General features: G+C 35.1%; 4 protein-coding genes across 4 annotated transcripts; 2 read left to right on the forward strand and 2 right to left on the reverse strand.

Annotated features, from left to right (window-relative positions):
* The first annotated feature begins 1,716 nt into the window (after positions 1-1,716).
* LOC124919074 (probable protein S-acyltransferase 23) lies at positions 1,717-6,152 on the forward strand. Its single transcript, XM_047459213.1, has 14 exons — positions 1,717-2,107; positions 2,203-2,343; positions 2,475-2,587; positions 2,833-2,912; positions 3,715-3,878; positions 4,001-4,139; positions 4,226-4,325; positions 4,399-4,459; positions 4,528-4,605; positions 4,700-4,798; positions 4,886-4,964; positions 5,046-5,179; positions 5,244-5,451; positions 5,973-6,152. Exons 1-13 carry the CDS (start codon positions 1,838-1,840, stop codon positions 5,421-5,423), a joined length of 1,638 nt encoding a protein of 545 aa, XP_047315169.1. The 5' UTR covers positions 1,717-1,837; the 3' UTR covers positions 5,424-5,451; positions 5,973-6,152.
* Positions 6,153-6,235: 83 nt separating this feature from the next.
* LOC124919077 (malate dehydrogenase, glyoxysomal-like) lies at positions 6,236-8,156 on the reverse strand. Its single transcript, XM_047459215.1, has 8 exons — positions 7,993-8,156; positions 7,669-7,893; positions 7,288-7,602; positions 7,100-7,189; positions 6,887-7,006; positions 6,717-6,806; positions 6,533-6,627; positions 6,236-6,451 (listed from the first exon to the last, which is right to left on the reverse strand). Exons 1-8 carry the CDS (start codon positions 8,068-8,070, stop codon positions 6,379-6,381), a joined length of 1,086 nt encoding a protein of 361 aa, XP_047315171.1. The 5' UTR covers positions 8,071-8,156; the 3' UTR covers positions 6,236-6,378.
* A 5,664-nt stretch (positions 8,157-13,820) lies between these two features.
* On the forward strand, positions 13,821-17,248 carry LOC124919073 (receptor-like protein kinase 7). The gene is made up of 2 exons (XM_047459212.1): positions 13,821-16,703; positions 16,789-17,248. The coding sequence occupies exons 1-2, from the start codon at positions 14,063-14,065 to the stop codon at positions 17,118-17,120; spliced, it is 2,973 nt and encodes a 990-aa protein (XP_047315168.1). The 5' UTR covers positions 13,821-14,062; the 3' UTR covers positions 17,121-17,248.
* LOC124919075 (LL-diaminopimelate aminotransferase, chloroplastic) lies at positions 17,199-22,524 on the reverse strand. Its single transcript, XM_047459214.1, has 10 exons — positions 22,363-22,524; positions 22,182-22,270; positions 21,972-22,039; positions 21,398-21,514; positions 20,662-20,724; positions 19,137-19,241; positions 18,973-19,023; positions 18,310-18,627; positions 17,726-17,932; positions 17,199-17,631 (listed from the first exon to the last, which is right to left on the reverse strand). Exons 1-10 carry the CDS (start codon positions 22,428-22,430, stop codon positions 17,338-17,340), a joined length of 1,380 nt encoding a protein of 459 aa, XP_047315170.1. The 5' UTR covers positions 22,431-22,524; the 3' UTR covers positions 17,199-17,337.
* Positions 22,525-27,375: the final 4,851 nt, after the last annotated feature.

A 27,375-nucleotide genomic window follows, 5' to 3' on the forward strand; every position in this document is an offset into this window, starting at 1 on the left:
GGCAGGAGAAAGGAATAACAAGAATCAGAGAAGAAAATGATGGGTTTAGTTAATTAGGGCAGGAGAAAAAATTATTAATGACTTTGTAAATGTTTTATTATTTAGAATTTTAAATAAATAAAAATATATATAATATATTAATTAAAAAATATGACATGTCAATATATTAATTAGTCTCATTTAACATAAACTTAATGGGGTTAGAGGTTTGGTGGTGGAGTAGTGACATAATCTCAACTTATATACGATGAATATTTCATTATAATTTAGAGTGATATACGTGAATATTTCATTATAGTTCAATGATAAAATTAACATTCTTCCCAATAAATAACCAATAAATAAATATAAACTAATGAATGAGAAGTGTTGAGTGAAGGGATCCATTCACATTATATCCATTTTTTTTTTTCAAATTATCCCATTAAATAGATTTACGTTTTTAAACTATTCACATCTTCTCTAAATTTACAAAATATTTATAAATATATATATATATATATATAATTAAAATTAAAAATATTAAATTAAATAAAAAATAACTTAAATATTATACATTAAAATAAAATGTAATATAATAGAATAAAAGTTAAACTCATTATAAAATTTATTAGAATAAAAAACATATTTTATCAAAATAATACATTATATAAACTATTATATTTATTAATATGGATTAAATATGATTTGAATAATTTAATTTAATATTTTTTTTATTTAATTACTTAATTTTTGATATATTTTACTATTTAATGTTTAATATTTTTAATTAACTTAATTATAAAAAAAAATATTATTAATGTTATAATTAATTTTATTTATTTATAATAGTATTTTTATTTTTTTAAAACTTATAATTCTTTATTTTGAATATTTTAATTAACTAAATAAAATTTGATAATAAACAAAATTTGAATAGGAAAGAAAAAAATAATAAAATTATAATTTTATTTAGATAGTTTAAATATCATAATCTAAATCGGAATTTAATTTAATCCCTACCCAATTATCGGATTGAATCCAATATCCAATCGAACTATTATTTCTGATTAAGATTGGATTTGAGTTTAATCAGTCAAATGCTCCCCTTAAATAAATAATTAAATAAAAATAAAAATTAAATACATTAAAACTTATTAAAATAAATATATATTTTTATCAAATAATGTTGGCTACTCTTATAATGTATTTTATTTTTATTTAATGTATATGTAATATATTTTATTTTAATATTTAATTAATATAATATTTTAATTATTTAATTTAACATGTTAAATTTTAATTATATATATTTTATATATTATAAAATTAAATAATTTATGAATACATAGATAATGTGAAAAGTTTAGAAATATGAAGAAAAGATAAAAAAAATTTGAAAAAATAATAGAAAAATTAGTTATAACAAATATGATTTGAGTTGAGAATCAGTTAAAAATGAAAAAAAATAATTTATTTTTATTATTTTATTAATTGACAAATAGGAGTGTTATAAAAGAAATTAATTTAGGAATGTTGAATTTACAATATTACTTAATGATCTTTTTGAGTTTGAATTATAGAGAAAAAAAATCATATGTTTGAAAGTTATGAATTGGAATCTTAAAAAAAACAAATACAAATCTTGATCTCCAATATTAATTAATATTCAACAAAGAAGCAAGAAGAAACTACCCAGAAAGAAAGAACTGGACTTTAGTTGATTGATTGATCATTTGATTGTTTATAATTAATTATACCCTTTGAGAGAAAAGAAAAGCCCTAACTATACCCACAATTTCATTTCTCCTACGCCAAGACACTACCTTTCCTTTTGGATTGGCGAACAAATAAATATATGATGGCGTCTTCTTCCTCCTCATCCTCCCCAGAAATTGAAATTGTTTCTGATTCAAACGATCCAGCAAATTCATCAGAAAAAGCCAATCGAATCGATATAATTGATGTTTATACCGCTTCCGCTTATGGGGATTTACAGAAATTGAAAAGCTTCGTTGAACAAGATAAAGACCGTGTCTCTCTCTCAACTCCCGACGGGAATGGCTATTACGCGCTTCAGTGGGCTGCGCTCAACAATTTCGCCGATATTATGCTATACATTATCGATGTAAGGCGTGTGTGTACCCTTTTATTCTTTTGCTGCTTCCAATTCAAATTCAGTTTTTTTTTTTTAAAAAATCTCCTTCTTTTTTGTAATTCAAGCATGGCGGAGATGTGAATGCCGCGGATAACACGAAACAGACAGCGCTTCATTGGGCAGCTGTTCGCGGATCGATTGCTGCCGCTGATGTGCTTCTACTGAATGGAGCGAGAGTTGAGGCCTCGGATATGAATGGATTCCGGGTAACTGATGTTCATGCTCTTTCTCTTCTCCTCCTCCTCCTATGAATATTGAATGCTTAGCTGCTATCATTCTTCTTGAATTAATGGAGTGTTCCTTCCTTCCTTCCTTCCTTGTTCACGATTCTTTGCAGGCAGTTCATGTTGCAGCTCAATATGGGCAAACATCCTTGTTGAATCACATTGTTGCCAAGTATGGTGCTGATTTTGATGCCCCTGATAACGAGGGAAGAAGTCCTCTTCATTGGTATGACAAAACATCTAACATTTCAGTCCTATATCCACTCCCTTGTTACTGGACTTTTATTTTGCTGCTTTATGCTGATAAATAACTTGAACTCTTGTTTTCATCCCAAAACAATTATGTGTCAAGAATTGTTTTCTTGGTGACAAACGAATGCGTGCCTTGTTGATCATAACTATTGCCATACAATTTCACTCAAATTTCTTGCTAGATGTTTATAATAATATATGTATAGTTTTTGTTATCAGGGCGGCCTACAAGGGATTCACAGACACAGTTAGGTTACTTTTATTTAGAGATGCTTCCCAAGAGAGACAAGATAAACAAGGTATCTATCTCAAATTCTAAGATGCTATTGAATATCCTTTGTATCTGCATTTGATAGAGCCGTATGAACTTCTTTATGGTTTTTACTGCTGTTAAAGTGGATCCCATTTATTACTACTTGAGGTTTTGAACATTCTTATATCTCTTAGTAAAATGATATTTTTTATTACTTGAACATCTTAACTATTGTGCTGCCTCTTGGTAATTCACCATTTTAATGTGGAAGTATGTGCTTGCTTACAACTTTCTTTCTGTTTTTTTTAATATATTTGTTATTGGTTATCTAATGTGTAGATTGTATTCCTTGTTTGGAACCCGTGTCTTTAATTTGTTGCACTGGGGTAGACTTGAAATTATATCATAGAACTGTTTTTATACAAATTCTCTCAAAGTTTAGTAGACAAACCATTAAAATATTTGAAGCCAGTAAGTTACATATATAATTCACAGTATCTACTTAGGATATACTGTTCAAGAGTAAATTGAACAATGATTTTAGCTAAATATTGCTGTTTTTATTTTAAACAGTAATACCTCCAACTGTTGAGAAAATCACTTATTGTCTTGTTCACCTTCCAAAAAATTTATGGGCATGCTGCAGTATAATCGCTTCACATGTTTTTCTTTGCAATTATCTGATAAATAGATAATAAGAATCCTTGGCGTTCACCAATTGCTTATCTTTAAACCATGATGGCCTATGCATTCTACGTTGTTGTTTTTGAAATCAAATATTTATTGGATAACCATTTCATGTTTTATTATCTATGTTTAAATGATAATGAGATGTGGGGTCCATCCAGGTTGTACACCTTTGCATTGGGGTGCATTGACGGGAAATGTGGAAACATGCGCAGTACTTGTACATGCAGGGACTAAGGAGGAGCTAATGGTGAAAGATAATGCTGGGGTTACTCCTGCTCAATTGGCTTCTGATAAAGGTCATCAACATGTCGCACTCTTCCTAGTATGTACTACATCTTCTCGTCGAAGTCTATTTTGTCAATTTCTGATAAGAATTGTTATTATCAATCTATCTATCGGTAAGGTTTTGTAAATTTTAGCCTCCCCCTTCCTTATTTTGTTCAGTCCAATGCACAACGTGCTTATGCCAAGAGTCGAGAGGAGAAAGGTCTGATTGGAAGATTAAGTGGTATAGGTTATGCACCTATTCTTTTCTCTATAGTGTGTATCAGCACCATCCTTTTCATAAACTCAGTTATGTTTGGTAAGTATGTAAGTTATATCTTTTCTGTCTAGTTGTTTTAAGTTTTAATCTTGTTTGGGATGGATATTTTTTTCTACTCATGCTAGCTCCAAATCTTCCGAAGATAACAGCTGTTCTCGGTTTATGGGGATGGACTGCTGTTTCTTCGGCCCTTGCTGCACTGGTTATGTTCCACCGCTGCAGTAGGTAGGTAAATGGGGGTTATGTGAAAAAAGAAACATTCATTGGAAGTAATTATATATTTTGATAAAAATTTCAGCAAAGATCCAGGGTACATATCCAAGTCAGCCAAGTTGAGTGATCATCATATTAAAGAAGAGGTGGGTAGTTTTTTTTTTTAGTTTAGTTTTGTTTGGTGAAATGTGATCTGAATAATAATACTTGACAGGATCAGTTGGTGAAGTTTGATATAAATAACTTTTCTGGGTTGACTGGGAATTGGTCTCAGCTTTGCCCGACCTGCAAGGTAGTTGGTGTTGTTGTCTCCTCTGACTGACTAGAAAATTTGTTTCTTTCTTTCTGTTTGTTATTTTGATATATTTGGGGTGGGTGGCTGGCAGATATTGAGACCTGTTCGTTCGAAGCATTGTCCCATATGCAAGCATTGTATAGACCAGTTCGACCATCATTGCCCCTGGATCTCAAACTGTGTAGGAAAGGTGAGAAATCAAATGAAATACATTTTAATAATAATTGACCAGTTTGTTCGAAACATTGTCCCATCTGAATGTGTTGTTATTGCGCAGAGGAATAAATGGGACTTCTTTGTATTTCTTTGCTTGGGAACCTTGACGTCAATACTTGCTGCATTTGTTTCTATCGAGAGTATGCTTGTTGTTGTTGTTGTTCTTCTTCTTCTTCTATTATTTATTTGTTGTAAAAGTTGATTGGATAAATGGAATATAGGAATTAGGACAGTAACACCATGGGGAGGATTGCAGCTTATGATAGTTAATCATCCTGGTGTAGTGGCGTTGCTAGGCATGGACGCACTTATATTTATCGCATCTACAACTTTGACAATCATACAAGCATCCCAGGTAATTAATTAATCTCTTTTATAATATGATTTGACAATGACATTGATGAGATGAGAGGACACAGATTGGGCGCAACTTAACTACAAACGAAGTAGCAAATGCTGGGCGTTACACATATCTGCGCGGTCCAGATGGGAAGTTCAGGAACCCGTATAATCGCGGTTTTAGAAAGAATTGCACTGATTTCCTCATCCACGGTCACACTAGCGATGCTCCCCACCACAAACAACACTTGCACATTTGATTTCTTTCACCACTTGTCTTCTACACAAGTAAGTAGTATATTTGATCAAGTCCTTGATAGTAGTCTAATATCTTCACTTGGGGTGGTGTGGTTTTTGTTTAAATACACTATTATTTGTTGGTTTAGATTCCAGATAATTCTGAATTTTTTCAATATCAAATTTGGGGTAAGAAGGAAGATCAAATAAAAATCACAGATTTATGCGAAATTTATATTATTTTCAGCAACTGCTAGACTGCTACAAGATCAATAATTTAGATAGTACATCTTTCTTGGTATATCCAGATAATAGGTAGGAGCATAAACTGAAACATTCTGGAGCTACAAAAATAGTTATTAAATCGTTAGCACCGCATAAAAACATTCCTCCTAGAAAGAAATCAATTGAATTTGAATTCACTTGTTTGGCTTGGCTTGTTACGTAACAACTGGATTGGTTTAAATGAATTTACTTGGGTATTGCTAGTAGCTCCAACTACTACTTGGGGGTGAAGGAAGGAAGGAAGATAGTGGCATAATTAGTAATATAATCTTTTTCATTTTTTGTAGTTCTATTGCTGCTGCTGCTAATGATCCATCATTCAAGCTGTTGCTGCATCATTAAGATTTTATGACTATATGAGTTGGTATTTTTTACATGTCTACCCCAATGTTGTTTGTTGTATTATGATTGTTAAAAGGTATTAGATTTAGTCCTTTTTTTTAATGGAAGATGTGTTTATGATCTGAGCTATATATATGTATATTTATAATTAAGTTTAGGTTCAAAGAGATAAAACATTCAAAGAAGAGTTAGTTGTCGGACTAGGGAATAGTAATAACATCATATAATTGACCTTGTTTGGTGGTCACACTTCACAGTGCCAAGGATTTTCCAGAAATAGTAGTAGTAGTAGAAGTATTACTAGGGTATTTATTAACGAGTGATAATTCTGGTGAGGGTTTTAAGTTATAGTTAATTCCTGATGAAGGAGACCCCCTTCTGAATGCTTCCAGCCAACTCTTTCTTTGCTGCCTCCAAGCCCGCCCTGTTCCCGCCCAAAAACAAAAGACATCATTACAAGACATTACAAGTTGTCGTTGATTCAGCTAGGAATATATACAATTACCTCTCGTAGGCATTAAGCGGGCCAAGCTGGTATATCTCTTCCGCACCAGTACGACCAAGTCTTACCTTTGTAGCAAAGAAAGGGAGTTCTGTAACCTATATATTATTAGCAGCAGAAACAGAACAAATTAGTTACTACTCATAGAACTATAACACAATAGACAGACAAACAAACAGACAGCAACCTGAGAAGCAACAAATGCACATTCCACTATACCGGCATCTCCTCTCAACCCCCTCAGGCACGCATCTGCAAATTTAGCAGCCGCAAATGCCTGTCCACCACCGCCACAATATTCATCTATCTTTCCCATGAAACAATTGTAAATAAAATAAATCAATCAAATTTGCAAACCATTGACAGAGTTGCTGATCCAGCTCCAGCTTTTGCCTCAACCACTTCTGTTCCACCGTTCTGGATCCTGTTTGTCAGATATTCGGTTTCTTCTTGGGTGAATGAGCTGGGAGGCTTTACCTGTTTTCAACGAATTCATAATTGTTCAGAGAAAGCAAAAGAAACACCAACAGCCAATTACTAAACAATAATAATAATAATAATTGTTTCAACCTGAGAAAGAAGAGGCAATATGGTTACTCCAGCATGACCTCCTACAACTGGGACATCAACATCTCTCGGATCAACTCCCAACACTTCTGCCTGAACAACAGCAAAGAAGAAGAAAGTACATCAACCATCAACATACATTAACAACATTTATTACTATGAGTTTATTAGAGTATTTACTCATTTATTACCACAAAGGTGTTGGCTCTGACTACGTCAAGCTTAGTGACACCCAGGAGACGCTTAGGGTCATAGGTTCCGGCTTTCTTGAAAACCTCAGCTGCAATTGGGACAGTGGAATTAACCGGATTACTGATCAAGTTCACAATTGCATTCGGACAGCACTTGGCTATCCCTTCGCACAGGGTCTTCACAATTCCAGCATTGATCTTAAACAGGTCATCTCTTGTCATTCCAGGCTTCCTTGGAACACCTGCTGGTATGATCACAACATCCATTCCAGTCAGAGCATCCTCCAGCTGCTTTTGCCCTAGAAACCCTCGTACCTAAACAAAACAAAAACAATCAAAATCCAATTTTTGGAGTATAAAATCAATCTTTAAATATTATACCACTGCTCCGGTGTCCATGTGACTGACATCGGCAGTGACTCCAGGAGTATTGACAACATCATAAAGATGGAGGATGGAGACTAAGGGGTTCATCTTCATTAATAAGGAAAGTGATTGCCCAATTCCCCCAGCAGCACCTAGTACAGCAACTTTGAACCCAACAGCACTTCCTTTGGCTCTGCATGTACCTGCCCTCAATAAGCTGCTACTGCTATTCTCCTCCATCTTCATTCAAGCAAGATCATAATTTCAATTATAATTTTGAAGAAGAAAAAGATATGGCAGGTGGTAAGTGATTTGCACTGAAATTGAAAAGCGAAGTACCTGGAGATTTGGAGGATGGAGATGAGCAGCGATTCTTGCAATACGATGATTGATTTCTGAAGTCTGCTGCTGCATCATCGTCTTGTGAAGGAATGTGGAGGCTCGTTGTGGTTTAGTTTATTATATATGAAAATGGACAAGGAATGAAGGAATAAGGAAATAATAATATAACAAACTTCCCCATTTTCTCTTCTTATCCCAATTTATTTATTTTTATTTTGTGGTGTGTTGCTTCTCCAATATTCTTAACCACACCCACATCATCTCATCTCTTCTCTTATTTAAAAGATGACATCTTGGATTATTTGAATATATATTTTATGAATTCAAAATTTTATTTATATTATAAAATAATATTGGTATTTTTATTTATTGTTAAAAAAATTATGTAATTGGGATAAAAGTAAAATAGAAAACATAATAAGAAAAAATCGAATTATTAAGACTCTTTATTAGAATAAATTATTAAAGTTATACAACAATAAGATTTTGTCTTTAAAATTTAAAACGTCGTTACCTTATTATCTACGAGTATGCATCTCATGTATTTGCACAGATAAAATTATAAAAAAAATATTATTTATCTATAATATTTTAAATAAAATTAATATTATTTAAATAAAATTAATTTAAAATTAGTTTTAGTTTGTCAAAACTAAATTAAATCTAGAATTTAATGTTAACATAAAGTTAAAAAAAATTAATTTTATAAATTTGAAAAACACTTAAAAAAGATAATTTTTTTCTTAATAAAAATAAAGTCAATTACATAATTTATCTTGTTAGTTACTAGAATGATCACCCATAAATCTCAATCAAACTTTAATCTTGTGACCTCACACACTTTTATAATTAGATTAATCTACATCTCATTCATATATTTTAACCACTAATATATAATTTATTAGTTATTACCATCCTATTTTATATCACCGTAATCGCTTTTTTTACCCCCACATCGTTAAACCAACTACTAAATCTCAATCGACATCTCATCTCGTAATCTCACACTTTTACACACCTTTTATCCTTGTCAAACCAAAATCAATCTTTCAATCGACCTCTCATCTTATGTTTCACACTTTTTAATATATCTCTTTGTCCCCTCGACAAATAACTCATCATTCACAATCGACCTCTAATCTCGTGACCTCACACAATTTTACATTTCAGTCAATCAACATCTCATTCATATATTTTTAACCACTAATATCTCATTTATTACCAACCTCTTAATTATTCCCCACTTTCGACAAACCAACCACCAAATCTCAATCGACATCTCATTTTATCTCATGACTTTACACACACTTTCAAACATCTCTTATCATTCGTCAAACCAAACATCAATCTCCCTAATTGAACTCTCATCTTGTGACTCACACTTTTTCATATGTCTCTTTATCCTCTCGGTAAATTACTCACCAATTTTAATTTCGATCTCTAATCTCGTGACCTCACACACACGTTTATACTCCAATTAACCAACATCTCATTTATATATTTTTAACCGTCGATATATCCTTTTATTATTGGTTTCTTATCCCGACAAATCAACCACCCCACCTCGCATCTCATCATATTTACTCTTATCACGACTTCTTTTACCCCACTTCAATAAATCAACAATCCCCCAATCGACCACTTCGGTCAATCAACAGCTCATTCATATATTTTTAACAATTAATATCTAGTTTGTTAAGAAGACCTCTTATCTTTACCCTCAAATCTGTAAACCAACCACCAAATCTCAATCGACATTTCATCTCGTGACCTCACACTTTTTCATATGTCTCTTTATCCACTCGGGAAACCACCCACTAATCTTAGCCGATCTTTTGTGACTCAAATTTTTTTATATGTCACTTTATCCACTCGGTAAATCACCCACCAAATCTTATATTTACACTCACTTCTTCAAACTAACCACCAAATCTCAATCAACAATTCATCTCGTGACCTCATACTTTTTCATATTTACCCTCATTTCTACAAATTAACCACCAATCTTAGTCGACATCTTATGATTCACACTTTTCATATGCCTCTTTATTCACTCTGCAAACCACCCACCAATCTGAGTCGACCTTTTGTTACTCATACTTTTTCATATGCCTCTTTATCTACTCGATAAACCACCCACCAAATCTTATATTTACCCTCACATTTACAAACCAATCACTAAACTCAATCGACATTTCATCTCGTGACCTTACATTTTTTCATATATCTCTTTATCCACTCGAAAAACCACCCACTAATCTTAGTCGACCTCTTGTGACTCACATTTTTTTATATGCATCTTTATCCACTCGGCAAACCACTCACCAAATCTTAGTTGACTTCTTGTGACTCACATTTTTTCATATGCCTCTTTATCTCATCGACAATTCATCTCGTGACCTCACAATTTTTCATATTTACCCTCACTTCTACAAAATAACCAACAATCTTAGTCGACCTCTTATGACTCACACTTTTCATATGCCTCTTCATTCACTCGGTAAATCACCCACCAATCTTAGTCGGCCTTTTGTGACTCGCACTTTTTTATATGCATCTTTATCCACTCGACAAACTACCCACTAAATCTTATATTTACCCCCACTTCTACAAACTAACCACTAAATCTCAATCGACATTTCATCTCGTGACTTTACACTTTTTCGTATGCCACTTTATCCACTCGACAAACCACCCACCAATCTTAGTCGACCTCTTGCAACTCATATTTTTTCATATGCATATTTATCCACTCGGCAAACCACTCACCAAATATTAGTTAACTTCTTATGACTCACATTTTTTCATATGCCTCTTTATCCCATCGGCAAACCATCTACTAATCTTAGTCGACCTTTTTTATCCCCCACTTCAATAAATCAACAACCAATTCCAATCGATCACACACCTCTTATCTCAGTCAAACCAACCAATAATCCCCTATTGACCATCATCTTGTGACTCACACTTTTTATATGTCTTTTTATCCTCCTCATATGCCTCTTTACCCCTTTGCAAGAACTCATCAATCTTAGACGATCTCTTTTACCCCCACTTCAATAAATCAACAACCAATATCAATTGTTCACAATTCACACACCTCTTATACATTGTCAAACCAACCACTAATCCCCAATTTATCATCATCTTGTGACTCACATTTTCATGTCTATTTATCCTTCGGCTGACACCCGACCTCCATCTTATAACCTCACACATTCAAATGCTCGTCAAACCAACCAATAAATTCGACCTTATACTTTCACATGCCTTTTATCCTTTGTTTAAAAGTCGTGTCACCGTATATTATAATCAAAAATGCATTCTTTAATATCGATCTCTCAAATATTTATAATACTCACTTTTAAATTTACAGTTTTTGGGATTTAAACTCTGGTCTTAAACATGAAATGTGAACAACTTAACTGCTAGACCACTTAAGATTGTTAAAATAATTTTATACTTTTGTGTATATTTATATTTTGTATTTAATATTTATTACCAATTAATTAATTAGTCGACATTTTATGACTCACACGTGTTCATATGTCTTTTTATCATATTTTCACATGCCTTTTATCCCTCGGTAAACTAACCATCAATCTCAACCACATTTTAAAATGTATATTATTCCTTAGAAACCAATCACCAATCACAATAATAGTTTCACACGCCTCTTATCCTTCATCAAACCAACCACCAATCTCAATCGACCTTTAATCTTGTGACCTCATGATCCTTTCTTACCCACCTCGCATCCCTTGATAAACCACATTCTAATCACACTTTCACACATTTTTTATCCCTAAGAAAATAAACCATAAATCTTAATCGATATTTAACATCGTGATCTCACACTTTGGTCAATCAAATATTTGATTCATATTTTTTAAACACTCTCATTTGTTACCGAACTATTATCCCTCGAAAAAACACACCCCAATCACATTTGGTTAAAAGGTTGTACTTATTTTGTTAGGTTGAAAGTTCAAAACATACATATATCATTTTTAATTTTATTTTTAACAGTTTTAAGTTTATGGGCGGGTTAACCCACGATCTGACACAAATATCCATTTACTCTCAGATATATATTCAAATTAACCACAACTATTGTCTTGACAAACCAAGCAAATTCAAATTAAGCATTAGTATATATATATATATATATATATATATATATATATATATATATATATATATATATATATATATATATATATTAGTTAACTTATATTGTTAGAAATGTCGCACATTCATCAAATTTGGTGTGAATTTAAAATATAAATTATTATTAGCTTAGTTGATTAAAGAGTTATACTTATTTAGTTAAATTGTAAGTACTAAACATACATTTAACATTTTCAAGTTTATGGTGAGTCAACCCACAATCCGTCACAAATATCTATTTATTCTCATATATATCCAAATTAACAACAACTCTCGACCCGACAAAGCAATAAAATTCAAATTAAGCATTATTATTATATATATATATATATTTGATATTTATAAATAAATAAAATTTCTTGTCATAAATTTGACTACCGAATTTCAGCGAACTGAGAATTTTGACTACGATTTTTTAAAATTCGATAGTTAAAACGTATTATTCGCTGAAATTCGGTAGTTAAAGTAGTGAAATCGATTTTTTATTTATTTATAAATATTACATCAAAATCTTATTTTATATGAAGCTGTTAGAGAGACTTTGACCATCTGGGCCTAATAAAAAAACCTATTTTTAGATATAATTATATAAATTATAAATTTAAAAATATAGTTAGGAATTTGTTAGTTTTATGTGTGGGCTGGTGGGGTTTCTTATTGGGCAGCCCCATAATTTGAAACAAAAGAATTTTTATTTATTTATCAAGTAACAATAATGGGCTTTTGTGTCTTTGCCCAACATTGGATTTGGGCTTTAGTTTGAAACTTAAAATGATATACAATAAACAAATAACATTTTAATATCTTATATTTTTTCTAAATAAATAAATATTTATAATAATAATCAGGACTGAAAAGTCTAATTAATTAGATTAAACTAAAATTGTCAAATATCACACACAATGAATCTTCTTTTAATCAAATCTGCAATCCTAAATAATTTTAAAATGATGAAGGGAGATCTCAATTCTCAACCACTCCTTCCATTTTCTTTTTGTTTGACTAACTTAATTTTCTTTTTCCTTTTAAAAAAAGGAAAGACAACTTAATAATAATGATTAGTCACTTTTTGCTCTCTAGCTAGCTGACTACAGTCAACATTATCCTAATTTTTCTTCTTTATTGACTTATAATACCTACTTTTAATAACAATTACTTTTTTTTATAAAAAAGAAACAACTTTCCTTCTCTTTATGAGGAGTTAAGTATCAAAAGTAGTGTAAATAGTAACTAAATCCAAAACTATATATTTAAAGAGTTGTTTAATTTTAACTTTTTTTCTTTTAGAAAATCACTCACATTATATAATTGTTGTGACAGTCTCATAACCACCACAATAAAACAAACGACATGTCTTCCTAAGTCGCAACGCAGTTAAAAGGGTTACTTCGATTCAACAGTACATGCACTTTCATTCATTAGATTACACTTATATACAAAAGTAAAGCATCAGTCTCCTCATTTATTAATTTTGTACGGATTGTGCTGCCTTAGTGAATAAACTGATAGTATCGAACTAACTTTCAAGAAAAAAAAGCAATTGAATTCCAATATTTATAGTCAAAGTTAAATATTTAATAATTAGAAAAACAACAATGGACTCTAGGTTCCTTCCAGCCAGTTTCATCCCAACAAACAAGGCCTACCTACCGACTCTTCCTCCCTTCTTCTACGTCTCTAGAAACTCTACGTCTTAAACAAAATCTTTCAAGTTAAGTCAACAATGGCAGCCTCTGACAGTTCTCACATTCCCTAGCCGCCCTCGTGTCAAAATGCCGACTTTCTTCTTTCCTTTCCACACTACTACTCAAATTCAAACAGATAGAAACAAAGAAAGAGACCATAATATTCATCTTTCTCACTTCACCACCACCACCACCGACTGGCAGTGGCAGCCATGTCCGGCACCACCTTTCATCACTTCTTCATCCTCACCATGTTTCTTACCTTCTTCATTTCTTTCTCTACTTCCGACGACACCGAGCTTCAAATCCTTCTCAATCTCAAGTCCTCCTTGGCATCATCATCATCATCATCATCCACCCCAGTGTTCCAAACATGGACCAAAGACAACTCTCCCTGCAATTTCTCCGGCATTGTATGTGGTCCTGACGGGATGGTAACAGAGATCAACCTTCCCCAACAAGGTTTATCAGGAGGAACTCTTTCCTTTGATTCATTATGCTCTCTTCAAAATTTAGAAAAGCTCTCATTCGAATCCAACTCCCTCTCCGGAGAAATAACAACAAGTGGTCTGTCCAAATGCAACAAATTACAGCACTTAGATCTAAGCATGAATTCATTCACGGGTCAATTCCTTCCCAATGATCTTTCCCCTTTAAGCCAATTGAAGTTCCTCAATTTGAACGCCAGCGGATTCTCCGGTCCATTTCCATGGAAGTCTCTTGAAAATCTTACCAACCTCCAGTTTTTGAGTCTTGGAGACAACCCATTTGACCCAACACCCTTTTCTCTCCAACTCCTAAACCTTAACAAATTATATTGGCTTTACCTCTCCAATTGCAGTATCCATGGCAGATTTCCAGATGGAATTGGTAATCTAACTCTACTCCAGAATCTGGAACTCTCTGATAACGCCCTGTTTGGTGAAATCCCTCCAGGAATCACCAACCTTCAAAAACTATGGCAATTGGAGCTCTACAATAACCACCTTACCGGAAAACTACCAGATGGATTCGGTAATCTTACTAGCTTGATCAACTTCGATGCTTCGAATAACAGTCTTGAAGGAGATCTTTCCGAGCTCAAAACGTTAACCCGCCTCCAGTCTCTTCAGCTTTTCGAAAATGGCTTCTCAGGGGAGATACCGGAAGAGTTCGGAAGCTTCAAATTCCTCAAAGAATTCTCTCTATATACCAATAATCTAACTGGTTCTCTTCCGTGGAGTATAGGTTCCTTGTCAGATTTTGAATTCATAGATGTTTCAGATAATTCATTGTCAGGGCAGATACCACCTGATATGTGTAAGAATGGCAAAATGATTAAGCTTCTGATTTTGCAAAATAATTTCTCCGGCGAAATTCCGGCTGCATACGCTGATTGCGCCTCTTTGATTCGTTTCCGAGTGAACGATAATTCACTCTCCGGGACAGTGCCTGCCGGGATATGGGGATTGCCTAACATGACCATAATTGATCTCTCGTTGAATCAATTCCAAGGATCCGTTGGCCAGAGCATTGGTAATGCCAAGTCTCTAGCACAGTTGTTTCTAGCTGACAATCTTTTTTCAGGCGAACTACCGGATAATATATCGGAGGCGGTTTCGTTAGTCTCCGTGGATCTGAGATCCAACAGATTCTCTGGAAAAATTCCTGCGAAAATCGGGCAATTAACGAATCTAGACAGCCTACATTTGGAGAACAACTTATTCTCTGGCCAAATCCCTTGGTCATTAGGGTCCTGCAGGTCTCTCAGCGAGGTCAATCTCGCCGGTAACTCTCTTTCCGGCGAAATACCAATGACGATTGGAACTTTGCCCAGCTTAAACTACTTAAACCTGTCGAGTAACAATCTTTCTGGTGAAATTCCATCTAGCTTGTCATCATTGACACTAACGCTGCTCGATCTATCGAACAATAGGCTCTTCGGTCCTATACCAGAATCATTACTAGTTCCTCCGTTTACTGGAAGCTTCGTTGGAAACCCCGATCTGTGCAGCAACAGCAAAAACAGAAAGTATCCGAGGTGTTCTCCGTTGGGTTCAGGCAGGCACCGCGATATTCGGAAAATTGTAGCGCTCTTCATAGCGGGAGTTACTATTTTGGCGGTGTCGATTACTTGCTATATGACACACAAACACTACACACGTAAAATAGATCACCAGGATAATCATCATCCGATAAAGCGAGGACAAGGACACGGATCGTGGGACATGAGGCAGTTTCACCTGTTAAGCTTTACGGAAGACGAGGTAGTGAACGCTGTTAGGACGGAGAATCTAATAGGAAAAGGCGGTTCCGGCAATGTTTACAAGGTTGTGTTGGCGAACGGGGAGAAGCTAGCAGTTAAACATATTTGGAGGTCAGATAGCGTAACTGGCGAGAGTTTCCGAAGCAGAAGTAGCAGCAGCGGAAGGGCAATGCTGGGGGGGCAGAGGCGGAGTGTGCGGTCGTCGTCGGAGTTTGAGGCGGAGGTGACAGCGTTAAGCTCTGTGAGGCATTTGAACGTGGTAAAGTTGTACTGTAGTATCACAGGGGAGAGCTCGGATCTGTTGGTGTACGAGTACATGTCGAATGGGAGTCTGTGGGACAGGATGCACAACGCATGTCGTAAGATGGAGATGGGATGGAGGTTGAGATACGAGATCGCGGTGGGGTCCGCAAGGGGTCTGGACTACCTGCATCGCGGATGTGAAAGGCCCGTGATTCATAGGGATGTGAAGTCCAGCAATATTTTGTTGGACGATGAGATGAGGCCCAGAATTGCAGACTTCGGGCTTGCCAAGATTTTGAATGCCCAAGGAGACAGGGATACTACTACTTACGGTTTTGCTGGAACCCACGGCTATATGGCTCCAGGTATGTTAGTACATAGTGAATCTATGTCTAACTAAGTTAATGTCTAACTAAGTTAATGTTTCGATTTCTTACTTGGTTTTTGAAGAGTGCGGGTACACGAACAAAGTGAACGAGAAGAGCGATGTTTACAGTTTTGGAGTAGTGCTGATGGAGCTGGTGACTGGAAAGAGACCAGTAGAGGCTGAGTTTGGAGAGAGCAAGGACATTGTCCAGTGGGTGTGTTACGAGTTGATGATGACAAGAGGCAATAATAATAATAATGGGGAGTCGCTGGTGGACACCACCATCTCCGAGGCACACAGAAGCGATGCTGCGAGAGTGTTGGGCATTGCAGTCAGGTGCACCACCAGGGTGCCGGGGCTAAGGCCTTCCATGAGGGCAGTGGTGCAGATGCTGGAGGAGGCTGCCCCTAGATAGATGATGACAACTCAATTTGGAAGGAAGAAAGGAAACGCCATTAGTCAAGTTTAGTAGAAATAATATATAGCCAAATGGTAGAAGAAAGATAGATGTAACATTCAAATAAATACTCTGTCTATTGTGTCTGGAAAACTTCCAAAACAAGATGATATCCTACAACACCCCCAATAACAGCAAAAAAAGCAACTGAAAAATAATGATGGTTTGTTTGTTTTCAAGTGTACAAGTCCTTGAATCTCTTGCAAGCCTCCAAAACATTAGCCCTATGACCAAAGGCACTCACCCGGACAAAGCCCTCCCCTCCAGGTCCAAAGCCGCTCCCAGGGGTAGTAACGACATGGGTTTTCTCGAGAATCTCACTAAAAACATCCCATGAGCTTTGACCAGGGAAGTGAACCCACACGTAAGGGGCATTCTTTCCTCCGTATACATTGAAACCAAGAGACTCGAATGTCTTTACTATGATTTCTGTGTTCTCTTTGTAGAAACCAATCACCTCATGCATTGCCTGCAACAACAACAACTTGTTATGCTTCTAGAACAATAATAATAATAATAACAATAACAAAAAGACTAAGGCTATTTTTGTTTTTTAACATTACCCCGAGGCCTTCAGGTGAAAGGCATGCTAAACCACCAGCTTGTGCAATATTAGATGCACCATTGAAGCAAGTGCAAACTATGCGGTTGAAGTCCTTTGCAACTGAAAAACCATCTGAAAACTGAAGTTCTTTTGGAACGACAGTCCAACCAAGACGGACTCCTGTGAACCCAGCATACTTGGAAAATGACGAAACCTCAATCGCAACCTGCAACATAAGTTGTTACATAACTTTGAACCTGATTCCTAGGTTTAATATCTATTTGCCTAGGTTTCAACGGCCTTGATGACTAGGTTTAATATTTATTTGCCACTTATGGTTCCCCAGAACAAACAAGCATCAATTACTCAGCATCCTACTAGTACGTGAAAGAAAGATGGGACCCCATTTGGAAACACTTTTCTAATCTGTTTCTGGATCCAAATATCGAAACATAAATAAAATTTTGAACCTGCCTTCAACTAATTTTAGTTTACAAATGCTGTTGTATCTGGATTCAGACATGAATAAAAAGTGTTTCTAAATGGGGTGTGCAATCGTTGCCTATGGGGATAGAAATTAACCCAGAGAAGAAATATTATCACCTCTTTGGCTCCAGGAATTTCAAAGATGGACTTTGGGTTGTCATTCGACATATACATTGCATATGCAGAATCATAGACTATGATTGATCCATTCTTCTTGGCAAACTGTACTAGCTGAATCAATTGGTCTCTTGTAGCAGCAGAACCAGTTGGGTTGTTAGGTGAACAGAAAAATATGATATCTGTTCGAGCAACTTTTGACAAATCTGGGAAAAAGCCATTCTCTGGCGTGCACTTCATATATTCAATTTTTGAAAACCCTACATCATCCGTATACAATCCAGTCTGACCCATAATAACACTAGAGTCAACATAGGCCTGCAAGATATGAGATAGTTCAACAACCATTTACATTTTGTGCAGCAGTCATCACATCTAATTTCACAAATATTATTTTCACGTTATGTTAACCTGTGCATGCTATTCTCATTACCTCTTTTGAGGAAATTTACCTTCCTGTAACTAGTCAAGTGTTTTAATACAGTTCTACTTGACTGCCATTAGTATGTGCTTTTCTCAATAAAATGACAAGGGCAATCCAGTCACATATGTTTTTACTCTTTAAACTCCAAAGGGGAACGGAGATGCAAGAGTTTTACGAAATACTATCTCACTCATGTATAAGAAACATGGTAACTGCAATAAGTTGTCATACACACTTACAGGGTATGATGGGTCTTGCACTGCCATTGTAACATTGGAGCCAAAGAGGACCTATAACAAAGACAGCCACCAAAAATTGGAACCTCCAGATTAACTGGTCAGGAATTTAGATAGAGGAAACCATGATAGACAACTAAAAGAGTTGGCAAGAAAGCAAAATCAACCTGAAGGCGGGATATGTCACTTTTGGCACCATCAGAAACAAATATGTCTTCTTCCTCTATGCCAAGTTCCCCGTAATAAGTTGAAGCGATAGTAGCTCTCAATAGCTATACAGAAAAACATTAATCATTCTCATATTTTATACTGACTAAATTCTCTAAAATGGGAGGATCTTATATGCAACACAAGTGGCTAACAGATGCTTTGTGAGGAAATTAAAAGCATAGTGCAACACATCGAATATAAAAACAAATTTCAATTTGCATAAAAAAAAATTGAACAGGGTTCATTTCATTAATTCAAAAGTGGTTGTTAAGCAAAACGTCTAAGCAAATGATCCACAACCAAAAACCACGTAACAGTGAGCAAAGCAAAAAGAGTACAAAAGAGTGGGCTCCGAAGTGAATTAGACCCCGCAATGCAATCTACTGATCCCCGATGAGTTAATTTGCATAAGAAAAGGAATACATTTTATACTAGCAAGAATGTTCCATGTTTTGTATCATGTTTATCAAATCATCAAGGATTATAAGTACTAGAAATAAGCTGCCAGTTCATACATGTAAAGATTAATGCAAATTTATTTGTTTTTTTAAGAGGGTCAACATTGTATTGAAAACATTTATGAGCGTGGGGTGGGGTAAAAGATTAATTAAATTGTGAGACTTAAATTAAGAAGTGGAGGATAAAGAGGTCCTGCATTGTGTACTGCAACATTGGCTGAGAGCAAAAAGAAGAGTGAGGTGGAGAAAGAATTGAGACTCAAATTTAGAAGTGGAGGATTTAGAGGTCCTGCATTGTGTACTGCCACATTGGCTGAGAGCACAAAAAAAGAGTGTGCGAAAGAGGGTTGAGGAGATAAAGAGTGTATGGTGAGAAGGGACTAGACCAATCACAAAAGTTAGGAGCTCACTTGGACATAATTTTGTGAGAGAGAAACACTTTCCTAACAGAAAGAGTGTGAGACTAATAAGAGAAGTGGGAGAACTTGACAGACATTGATGTCATGTCTATTAATTTAACGTTCTACAAGCACATAAAGATTAGCCAGCATTTGCAGATAACTTCATAAGAAGATTTGAGTATTTTTTTAAGGTCAACTTTTCATTAGAAAGAAACGCAAGAAGCGTTTAAAGCATTACAGAATGAAGGGAGAAGATAAACAAAAACAAAAAGAATAGAGGATAAAAAAGGTACAAAAGAAGGCCAAATACCAATAAGATCAAAAAATTCACATCCCGTACAAAACCCCTTTTTTCGGATAGAAGCAAACACATGGAGCATAAAGCCCTTGATTCTTAAGAAGAAGATGAATAATTGTAATCACTAAATGTTGACAAGTTATGATTTGACTCCTTTGCTTGACATTCTCTATCACTTCTTTACATTTTAGAAACGTAGATCATGAAAGGGTAGAGAAAGAAACATGAACAACAATCAAGCAGCAAAATGAATATGCACAAATAACTCACTTCAGAAACTTTAAGTGGTGAAGTATTTGAGTTGCACAATTACATAAGTTCATACCTTTTCACCTTGTTCAGCTCCATAACCAGTATATCCCTCATTAGTTGAAAGTGCATATGATCTCTGGCAGACAAGGGAAATATCTCATGTCAAAAGATGAGAATGTGCTAGGTGAAAAATAAGTAAGGTTCAATAAGCTAATCAGTAATAGTTAATGTGCAATAAGATATCAAGTTGTGATTAATATTCAATAAGCTAGTCGCCACCTTAAATATTTTCATCTTCCCTGTTTTCCTTTTTTTTTTCTGGTGGGTGTGTATATTGTTAGAAATGCGGGAACCAACTACTTCAATGTGTAGTCATACCATAGCATGTGATTAGATAGTCAAGATTATAAATTCTAGCAGTAATAAACAGATTAAAGATAAACAGAAAGAATGAATGAATCACATAGGTAAAAGCTCTTTAAGAAGATTGCAACTCATGTCTTTTGATAATATAGGTGGTTTCTAAGACCAAGCTAAATCAGGGGAAATCTCAGTCTTTCACATCACATAAACAAGGTATTGTTGCCCATCAAATATTCTCACTAAGCGATTTATTTTTATATTAATTATAGAACGGAACAACCATATGAGATTATTGATACCTGTACATTGTTGGAAGAATTAAAGTCAAGTAATAAAACTTAGGCAGTTTAAGAGAAGTTCTTTCACTAAAAAACCATATAAATAGACAGTAAACAGTGGATGATATATCATTATTAAAATTGCATATGGTGCAAGTAACAACAAACCTTGGACATGGCAGATGTTATAACTTCAGGAATGGGCTCAGTGGTGTCACCAATTCCAAGGCTTATAATTTGTGCATCTGGATACTTCAACATATGTGCAGACTTTCTCCTGGCAATCTATGGAAAAGAGATAATTTGAGCTTCAGTACATCAACAACAAATAAGTTTCCAGAAATCAATAGTTTTGCTAAAACAAGCATAAGTATAGAGAGTTGATAATCCATGAAGGTATCGCTATACCACGTGATTTTGTAATCCTCATATCACCAAAAAATTAAAGGAAATCTTAGTAACAAACAAACAAGGCAATCCATTGGTTTCATCTCAAGCTTAAAACATACCACTGGCAGGGAAACCCAAGTCAAACACCAATAGAGAGAAGAGGGTTTAGAAGTTCTTAAAATATAATTGTCAGGAAATGAGTCATCATCACATAAAGGAGAGACCAGACATACAGATAGAAAGTTCCTGGGTTTGTAATTCTATGTCTCATCAAAATGGAGCAAGTAAGTTCTAACTTAAGAGCTAGTATCAGAAGTCAGTGTATGGAACAAAGATGGACATAATAAATAACCTCGGGAAAAAGGTAGCCAGCTTGAAGTTTAGCCATGTTGGAGTTACGGTTAACCTTTGTCTTGTGTACTGAAACAATAAGAATCACATGATATTAGCTAGCACAACATTAACATAGGAATCTGAATGTATCAGCTGAATTTCATCAATAGTAGAACAAAAATCGAAAATAAATAGAGAAAATGACACCGTAAAGGATGGAATTTCTGACCAGCTATCTCTGCCGGGGGTGTGGCGACGCATTTAAAAATGCCATTGGTCCTAGCCGGAGTCGAAACGTGACGAGGTGTAGAAGCGAGTCTACAAGAGAATGATGAAATTAAGCAATCACAATCGAATAGAAAGAAATAGGCATGTGAAGTGACCAGGCCAGAAGCTGAGTGTGAAAATACCCGTTTTGGAGGCGATTTTGAGACAAGAAAGCTGAAGAAGAAGCAGAGAGGTGCAGATTCAAAGACATTTTAGCTCCTGGAAGTGAATTTGCTCTCCTATCTTCGTTGATGATGGTAGAAAAGGGCCGGCTTTCTTCTTCGTCTCCTTCTCTCTTGAAAATTGGGAGAGTATATATATGTCAGTCCAGTCATGCCCTGTCCTGACCTTTACTCTTTTTCGTTTGGGTTCAAATATGCCCCTCAACTTTATTCTAAAGCAAAATGACCCTTGAAATGTTGGGAAAGATTAAACAATCTCATGTTAATTAATAATAATATATAGACTACATTTGCATTTCTGCAAGCAGATCAGGCGAATCTAAAAGTAGATTCAATAACAGATTTTTTTTTTTATTATACCAATTATAAATTTTGATAGCATAATATCACGGTTTGCGGCATTAATCAATACTGCTTAAATCATAGATAATTAGCATGAAAAAAAGAAAGAACGGCTTTGAGAGAAAGAGTTTGGAGAATATTTTGTCTTATAAGTGTGAGGTAGGGTGTTTGGTTTAGGGTCAAGACTTGTTTATATACAAGTGGAGAGATCTTTTAGATCTTCCTTGACCTAGTGTTTTTTAGACTCTTCTATTACCTAACTAGACCCAAGAATTCATAGAGGCTTCTAAAGAATTCTACTAACTACATATTTTAGGAATTCTTAGAGAAATCTAGAGAATTTCATCACCTTACCAAGATATGGGAACTCCTAAAGAATTCTAGAGAGTTCCACCAAAGAGAAAAGAATACAAAAACCTAGCAAAATCTAGATCATTTTAGAACATTCCATATGGACCTTGTGGGCTTGAAATCTTCACCCCATTTGAATGGTCGTGACATTCTCCCCCACCTAACTCGTGGTCGTCCTCGGCTCGACCTTAAACCGATACTCAGTTTGTTTTATATCGTTCAGTTCCAATCGATATGAGACGTTTCCCACACGTCTCTCGGTCTTGATCGGTCTCTTGTATCTGCACACAAGTCCTTTGAGCATAGACCGTAGAGACTTCAATTGTTACGGGGGTAATTTCCCCTTTGTTCGGTCCCTTTGCTCAACTACACGCCCCAGTCTCTTCAGATTTACCCATTTCTTCATCTTTTTGGTTGCTTTCTCTAAAGATGCCCGAGCACGATCTACATCCTTTTTTAAGGATTTGTCGAGAGTGAAGGCGGACTGACTTTGACCCACGTTACATGAGGCCAAATTATATGGAGTTGATGGTTGTTTGGTGCCTTTAACCTTAAGCCCCTCGAAGGCCTTCTGCACGCTCTCTAAACTCCCTTAGATACTATCATTTTCTCCTTGGAATCGTCCCCATCATCCGTCCTAGCAAAAGTGGCAAATGTCCTTTTACCACATTTACGATCTCGGTTGAATCGCATCACCGAGAACATGCATATTCCCTCTAATTCTTTTCTTGTTGGTATCACTCTAGTCTTTCCGTGATCCAAAATGATTAAGGAATCAGAAATAAAGCATTATGCAGGCGCGTACCTAATCGAATCATTGTAGTCCCAACACTACACCGTAGTCATCTATAGAGACTAACGTAAATGAGATTGTTCCCTTCCAGTCTCCAATTTGCATTTACACTCTCTTAGCCTCTCTAGCTACCACTTTGGCTACATTAAATGACATGATCGTCCCTCTCGTTCAGTTGATGCAAAGACCCAACGCCTTAGCTATTCCTTCACGTATGAAGTTGTGAGTAGCCCTAGTATTCACTAGTGCTTTGATGTGCCTTCTCCCGATCAAGGCATCCACGAACATCGAGCCCCTCTTTGTTCCCTTGATTAGCTCCGCAACACTAGTCTTCAAAACATTGAGTAGTCTTAAGGATCTCACTCGAGTCTCTTCCTCTTCCTCGGATGACTCAGTTCCTTTAACTGCTGCAACATTTTCCCCTTAAATGGGCACATAAAATGACACACTCTTGGCTTACCCGCTTCGTCGACTTGCCTCCCTGAGTTGTTGTGTGGATGCCCCTTCTTGAGTGAGAGGTTTCTCACACATTTCTCATTGTCATGTGGGTGGTCTCCCCCACCATTCTTCTCATCACCTCGGATGAGCTTTGGCCTGTCCACAGACATCTTGAGCTTAACTAGCCTCTTAGAAACCACAATTGTCTCGAAGACATTCTGCACCTTAGCCCTTTGGAGCTCCAACTATGCCCATGTTTTTAGGCCATTACCAAACACGAACAGAGCCTCATGTTCCGTTAGACTAGGTAACTGGAGCATCAACTCTTGGAACTCCTTCACATACTCCTTGATGGTCATGTTATGCACAAGTTGACTCAGCTACTTCCGTGCCTCAAAATCGGCATTCTCCAGGAAGAATTGGCGTTTGAACTCGGTCTTGAAGTCTTCCCATATTTCTATCATCAACGTACCTCGTTCAATGTATGATTCACGCCTCCTCCACCATAGTAGCGCCATCCCTTGTAAGAAGAAATGTGTTATTTCTAACTTGGTACGATCATCAAATATGCTTGATGCCCGAAAGTACCGATCCATATTCCAAAGGAAATCCTCCACTTCTCTTGCACTCCTCAAGCCTTTAAATGGAGTTGGATTGGGAACATATATCCGATGAGGTGTCGCACTTTTATGTTCCCCTCCATTACACCTAATTCGACCTTCCATTGCTTCGAATCTCCCCATCATCTCCCTTCGGAGAGTGTCGATCATCGCATGGACTTCTACTCGGATTGTCTTAAGCACATTCTTCCGGATATCATTAACCTCCCCTCAAACCGATGCTAGAACTTTGTCACGAATGCTACGATTCACATTATTAATGATCATCATGACCTCATTCTCTAACTTTTCACAAGCCTCATCTAACACTGTCACCTTATCGGTCACCGCGCTCAACACCTCGAGAGCCTCCTCGTTCTCGCACATGCCTTCCTCAAGCCGAGTCACCCGTGCTTTCATGTCAGCACATCTCTCGACGGACTTGCCCCTCTTGGACTCTTGTCCTTCTATTGGTCAGTCGAAACATTTGTGACTTTGGATCCTGAATCCATCTCTTCTAGCACGATATTCTTTCAAATGCGGAAGCACAAGCGTGGATACGATACTACTTTCGTTTTGATACCACTTGTCACGGGCTAAAACTCGATCACCAAATAACTCCTCGTCCCGTGTGGCACTAGTCTATAGTGCCTCAATCCTAGCTAGTCAGACTCTTAAAAGATGCAAAAAGAATGAACACTTTGAGAGAGAAAGAGCTTGGAGAATATCTTGTATATTGCTTATTGTTTTACAAGTGTGAGGTAGGGTGTTTGGTTTATGATCAAGACTTGTTTACATACAAATAGAGAGATCATTCTAAATCATCCTTGACCTAGGGTTTTCTAGACTCTTATATTACTTAATCCATACCCAAGAATTCCTAGAGACTTCTAGAGAATTCTATTAACTATATATACTTTAGAAACTCTTAGAAAAATTTAGAGAGTTCTATTATCTTACAAAGACATGGGAACTCTTAGAGAATTCTAGAGAGTTTCACCAAAGAGAAAAGGCTATAAAAATTTAGCAAAATCTAGATATTTCAAAACATTCTAGATATGCACATTGTGTGCTTCAAATTTTCAAGCCATTTGAATGGGACGTCACAATAAAAAGACATTAATTAATTTTCTTTTTAACCTAAAAAAACTAACTTAAAATTCCATAATCTACTTTAATTTTCATTGAAGACTAAATTACAATATAAATTAATTTTATTATAATTTATAAAAAAAATGTAGTGATTTAACATTATTTTTATTTTATTTTAAAAAATATAACCAAATATATAAATATTCATAATAATACTTAATTTCAAATTATCGATCCTCGCACCACAGCGCATGACCTGTTTGGTGAGAGTAAACGAGTCAGATTATTAGTTCTCGAGTTGACTTGTCCATAAAATTTGAAGTGATTAAATTTAGGGGTGTTAGTTGACCGGTTAAGTCCGATTTTATCCTTTATTTTATCGACCGACATTGGTATCGATTTTATCGGTTCTGATCGGTTAATCGAGAGAACTGATAATTCAAATTTTTAAATAAAATATTAAATTTATTAGATAAATTTCATTAATTAAACAAGTATATACGGTGAAAATAAATTAAATGAAGACTTAAGTTAAATTTTAAAAAAAAAATAGACAAATTTGATATTTTTTACCAAACTAATATATATTATAATATATTTAATATTTTAAAAAATAATTAATATAAATTATAATATGAGAAATGATTAGGTGAGGGAATTTGGTGAGGGAATGACGTGGCATAATCTTCGATCAAAAAATCAAATAATTTCTTTTTTTTCTCTCTTTTCTCCCACTTTTACATTTTCTAACCAATGAAGGTGATGCCACGTCATTCCCTCACCAAATTCCCTCACCAAATTCCCTCACTCTATCACTCCTCTTATAATATATATATATATATATATATATATATATATCTATTAAATATTATAATATATCTAATATTTAAAAAAAATGAATAAAAATTATAAAATGTAAATATATAATTAAATTATTATCGATTAAACCGGTAAAAAAATAGTTTAACTGAAAACTGAATTATTTAACCGGTAAAAAACATGTTAGAATCTATTAACCGGTAAAAAGGTAACTAGATTATCGATTTTTCCAAAAAAAAATTCACAACCCTAATTAAATTAAATAAATAAGATTAAAAAATATTATATATAAATCTTAAATTTAAAAACTACTACACTTTCAACCGGACCAATGAAGATACATTGAAAATTGATGTTGGACATGAAAATAATTTGAAACCAAATGATATAATTTTATTATTATTTTTATTAGGAGGAAAAGGGTTTTATTTTGCTTCAAACAACAAAAGCAGTCGTTTCCCTACCGGCTAGACAGTGGCCGTAAGACCAAAAATATACTTCTCTAACTTTTAAACTCAAAATAGGTATAGGCTAGTCAAA

This window comes from Impatiens glandulifera, chromosome 1 (assembly GCF_907164915.1).
Source record: "Impatiens glandulifera chromosome 1, dImpGla2.1, whole genome shotgun sequence".
In the NCBI taxonomy this organism is placed as follows: domain Eukaryota; kingdom Viridiplantae; phylum Streptophyta; class Magnoliopsida; order Ericales; family Balsaminaceae; genus Impatiens; species Impatiens glandulifera.

What these genes read in the sequence shown, in the direction of transcription:
- LOC124919077 (XM_047459215.1), bottom strand. Translation starts at nt 8,070, where the DNA reads ATGATGCAGCAGCAGACTTCAGAAATCAATCATCGTATTGCAAGAATC. An exon ending in TCCATCCTCCAAATCTCCAG is followed by an intron (nt 7,894 to 7,992) that starts GTACTTCGCTTT and finishes GCTTGAATGAAG; the next exon opens with ATGGAGGAGAATAGCAGTAG. An exon ending in TCAGAGCCAACACCTTTGTG is followed by an intron (nt 7,190 to 7,287) that starts GTAATAAATGAG and finishes GCTGTTGTTCAG; the next exon opens with GCAGAAGTGTTGGGAGTTGA.
- LOC124919074 (XM_047459213.1), top strand. Translation starts at nt 1,838, where the DNA reads ATGATGGCGTCTTCTTCCTCCTCATCCTCCCCAGAAATTGAAATTGTT. An exon ending in TTATGCTATACATTATCGAT is followed by an intron (nt 2,108 to 2,202) that starts GTAAGGCGTGTG and finishes TTGTAATTCAAG; the next exon opens with CATGGCGGAGATGTGAATGC. An exon ending in ATGTTCCACCGCTGCAGTAG is followed by an intron (nt 4,326 to 4,398) that starts GTAGGTAAATGG and finishes TAAAAATTTCAG; the next exon opens with CAAAGATCCAGGGTACATAT.
- LOC124919073 (XM_047459212.1), top strand. Translation starts at nt 14,063, where the DNA reads ATGTCCGGCACCACCTTTCATCACTTCTTCATCCTCACCATGTTTCTT. An exon ending in CCACGGCTATATGGCTCCAG is followed by an intron (nt 16,704 to 16,788) that starts GTATGTTAGTAC and finishes TGGTTTTTGAAG; the next exon opens with AGTGCGGGTACACGAACAAA.
- LOC124919075 (XM_047459214.1), bottom strand. Translation starts at nt 22,430, where the DNA reads ATGTCTTTGAATCTGCACCTCTCTGCTTCTTCTTCAGCTTTCTTGTCT. An exon ending in GAGCTGAACAAGGTGAAAAG is followed by an intron (nt 19,242 to 20,661) that starts GTATGAACTTAT and finishes TTTTCTGTATAG; the next exon opens with CTATTGAGAGCTACTATCGC. An exon ending in TGCAAGACCCATCATACCCT is followed by an intron (nt 18,628 to 18,972) that starts GTAAGTGTGTAT and finishes CATATCTTGCAG; the next exon opens with GCCTATGTTGACTCTAGTGT.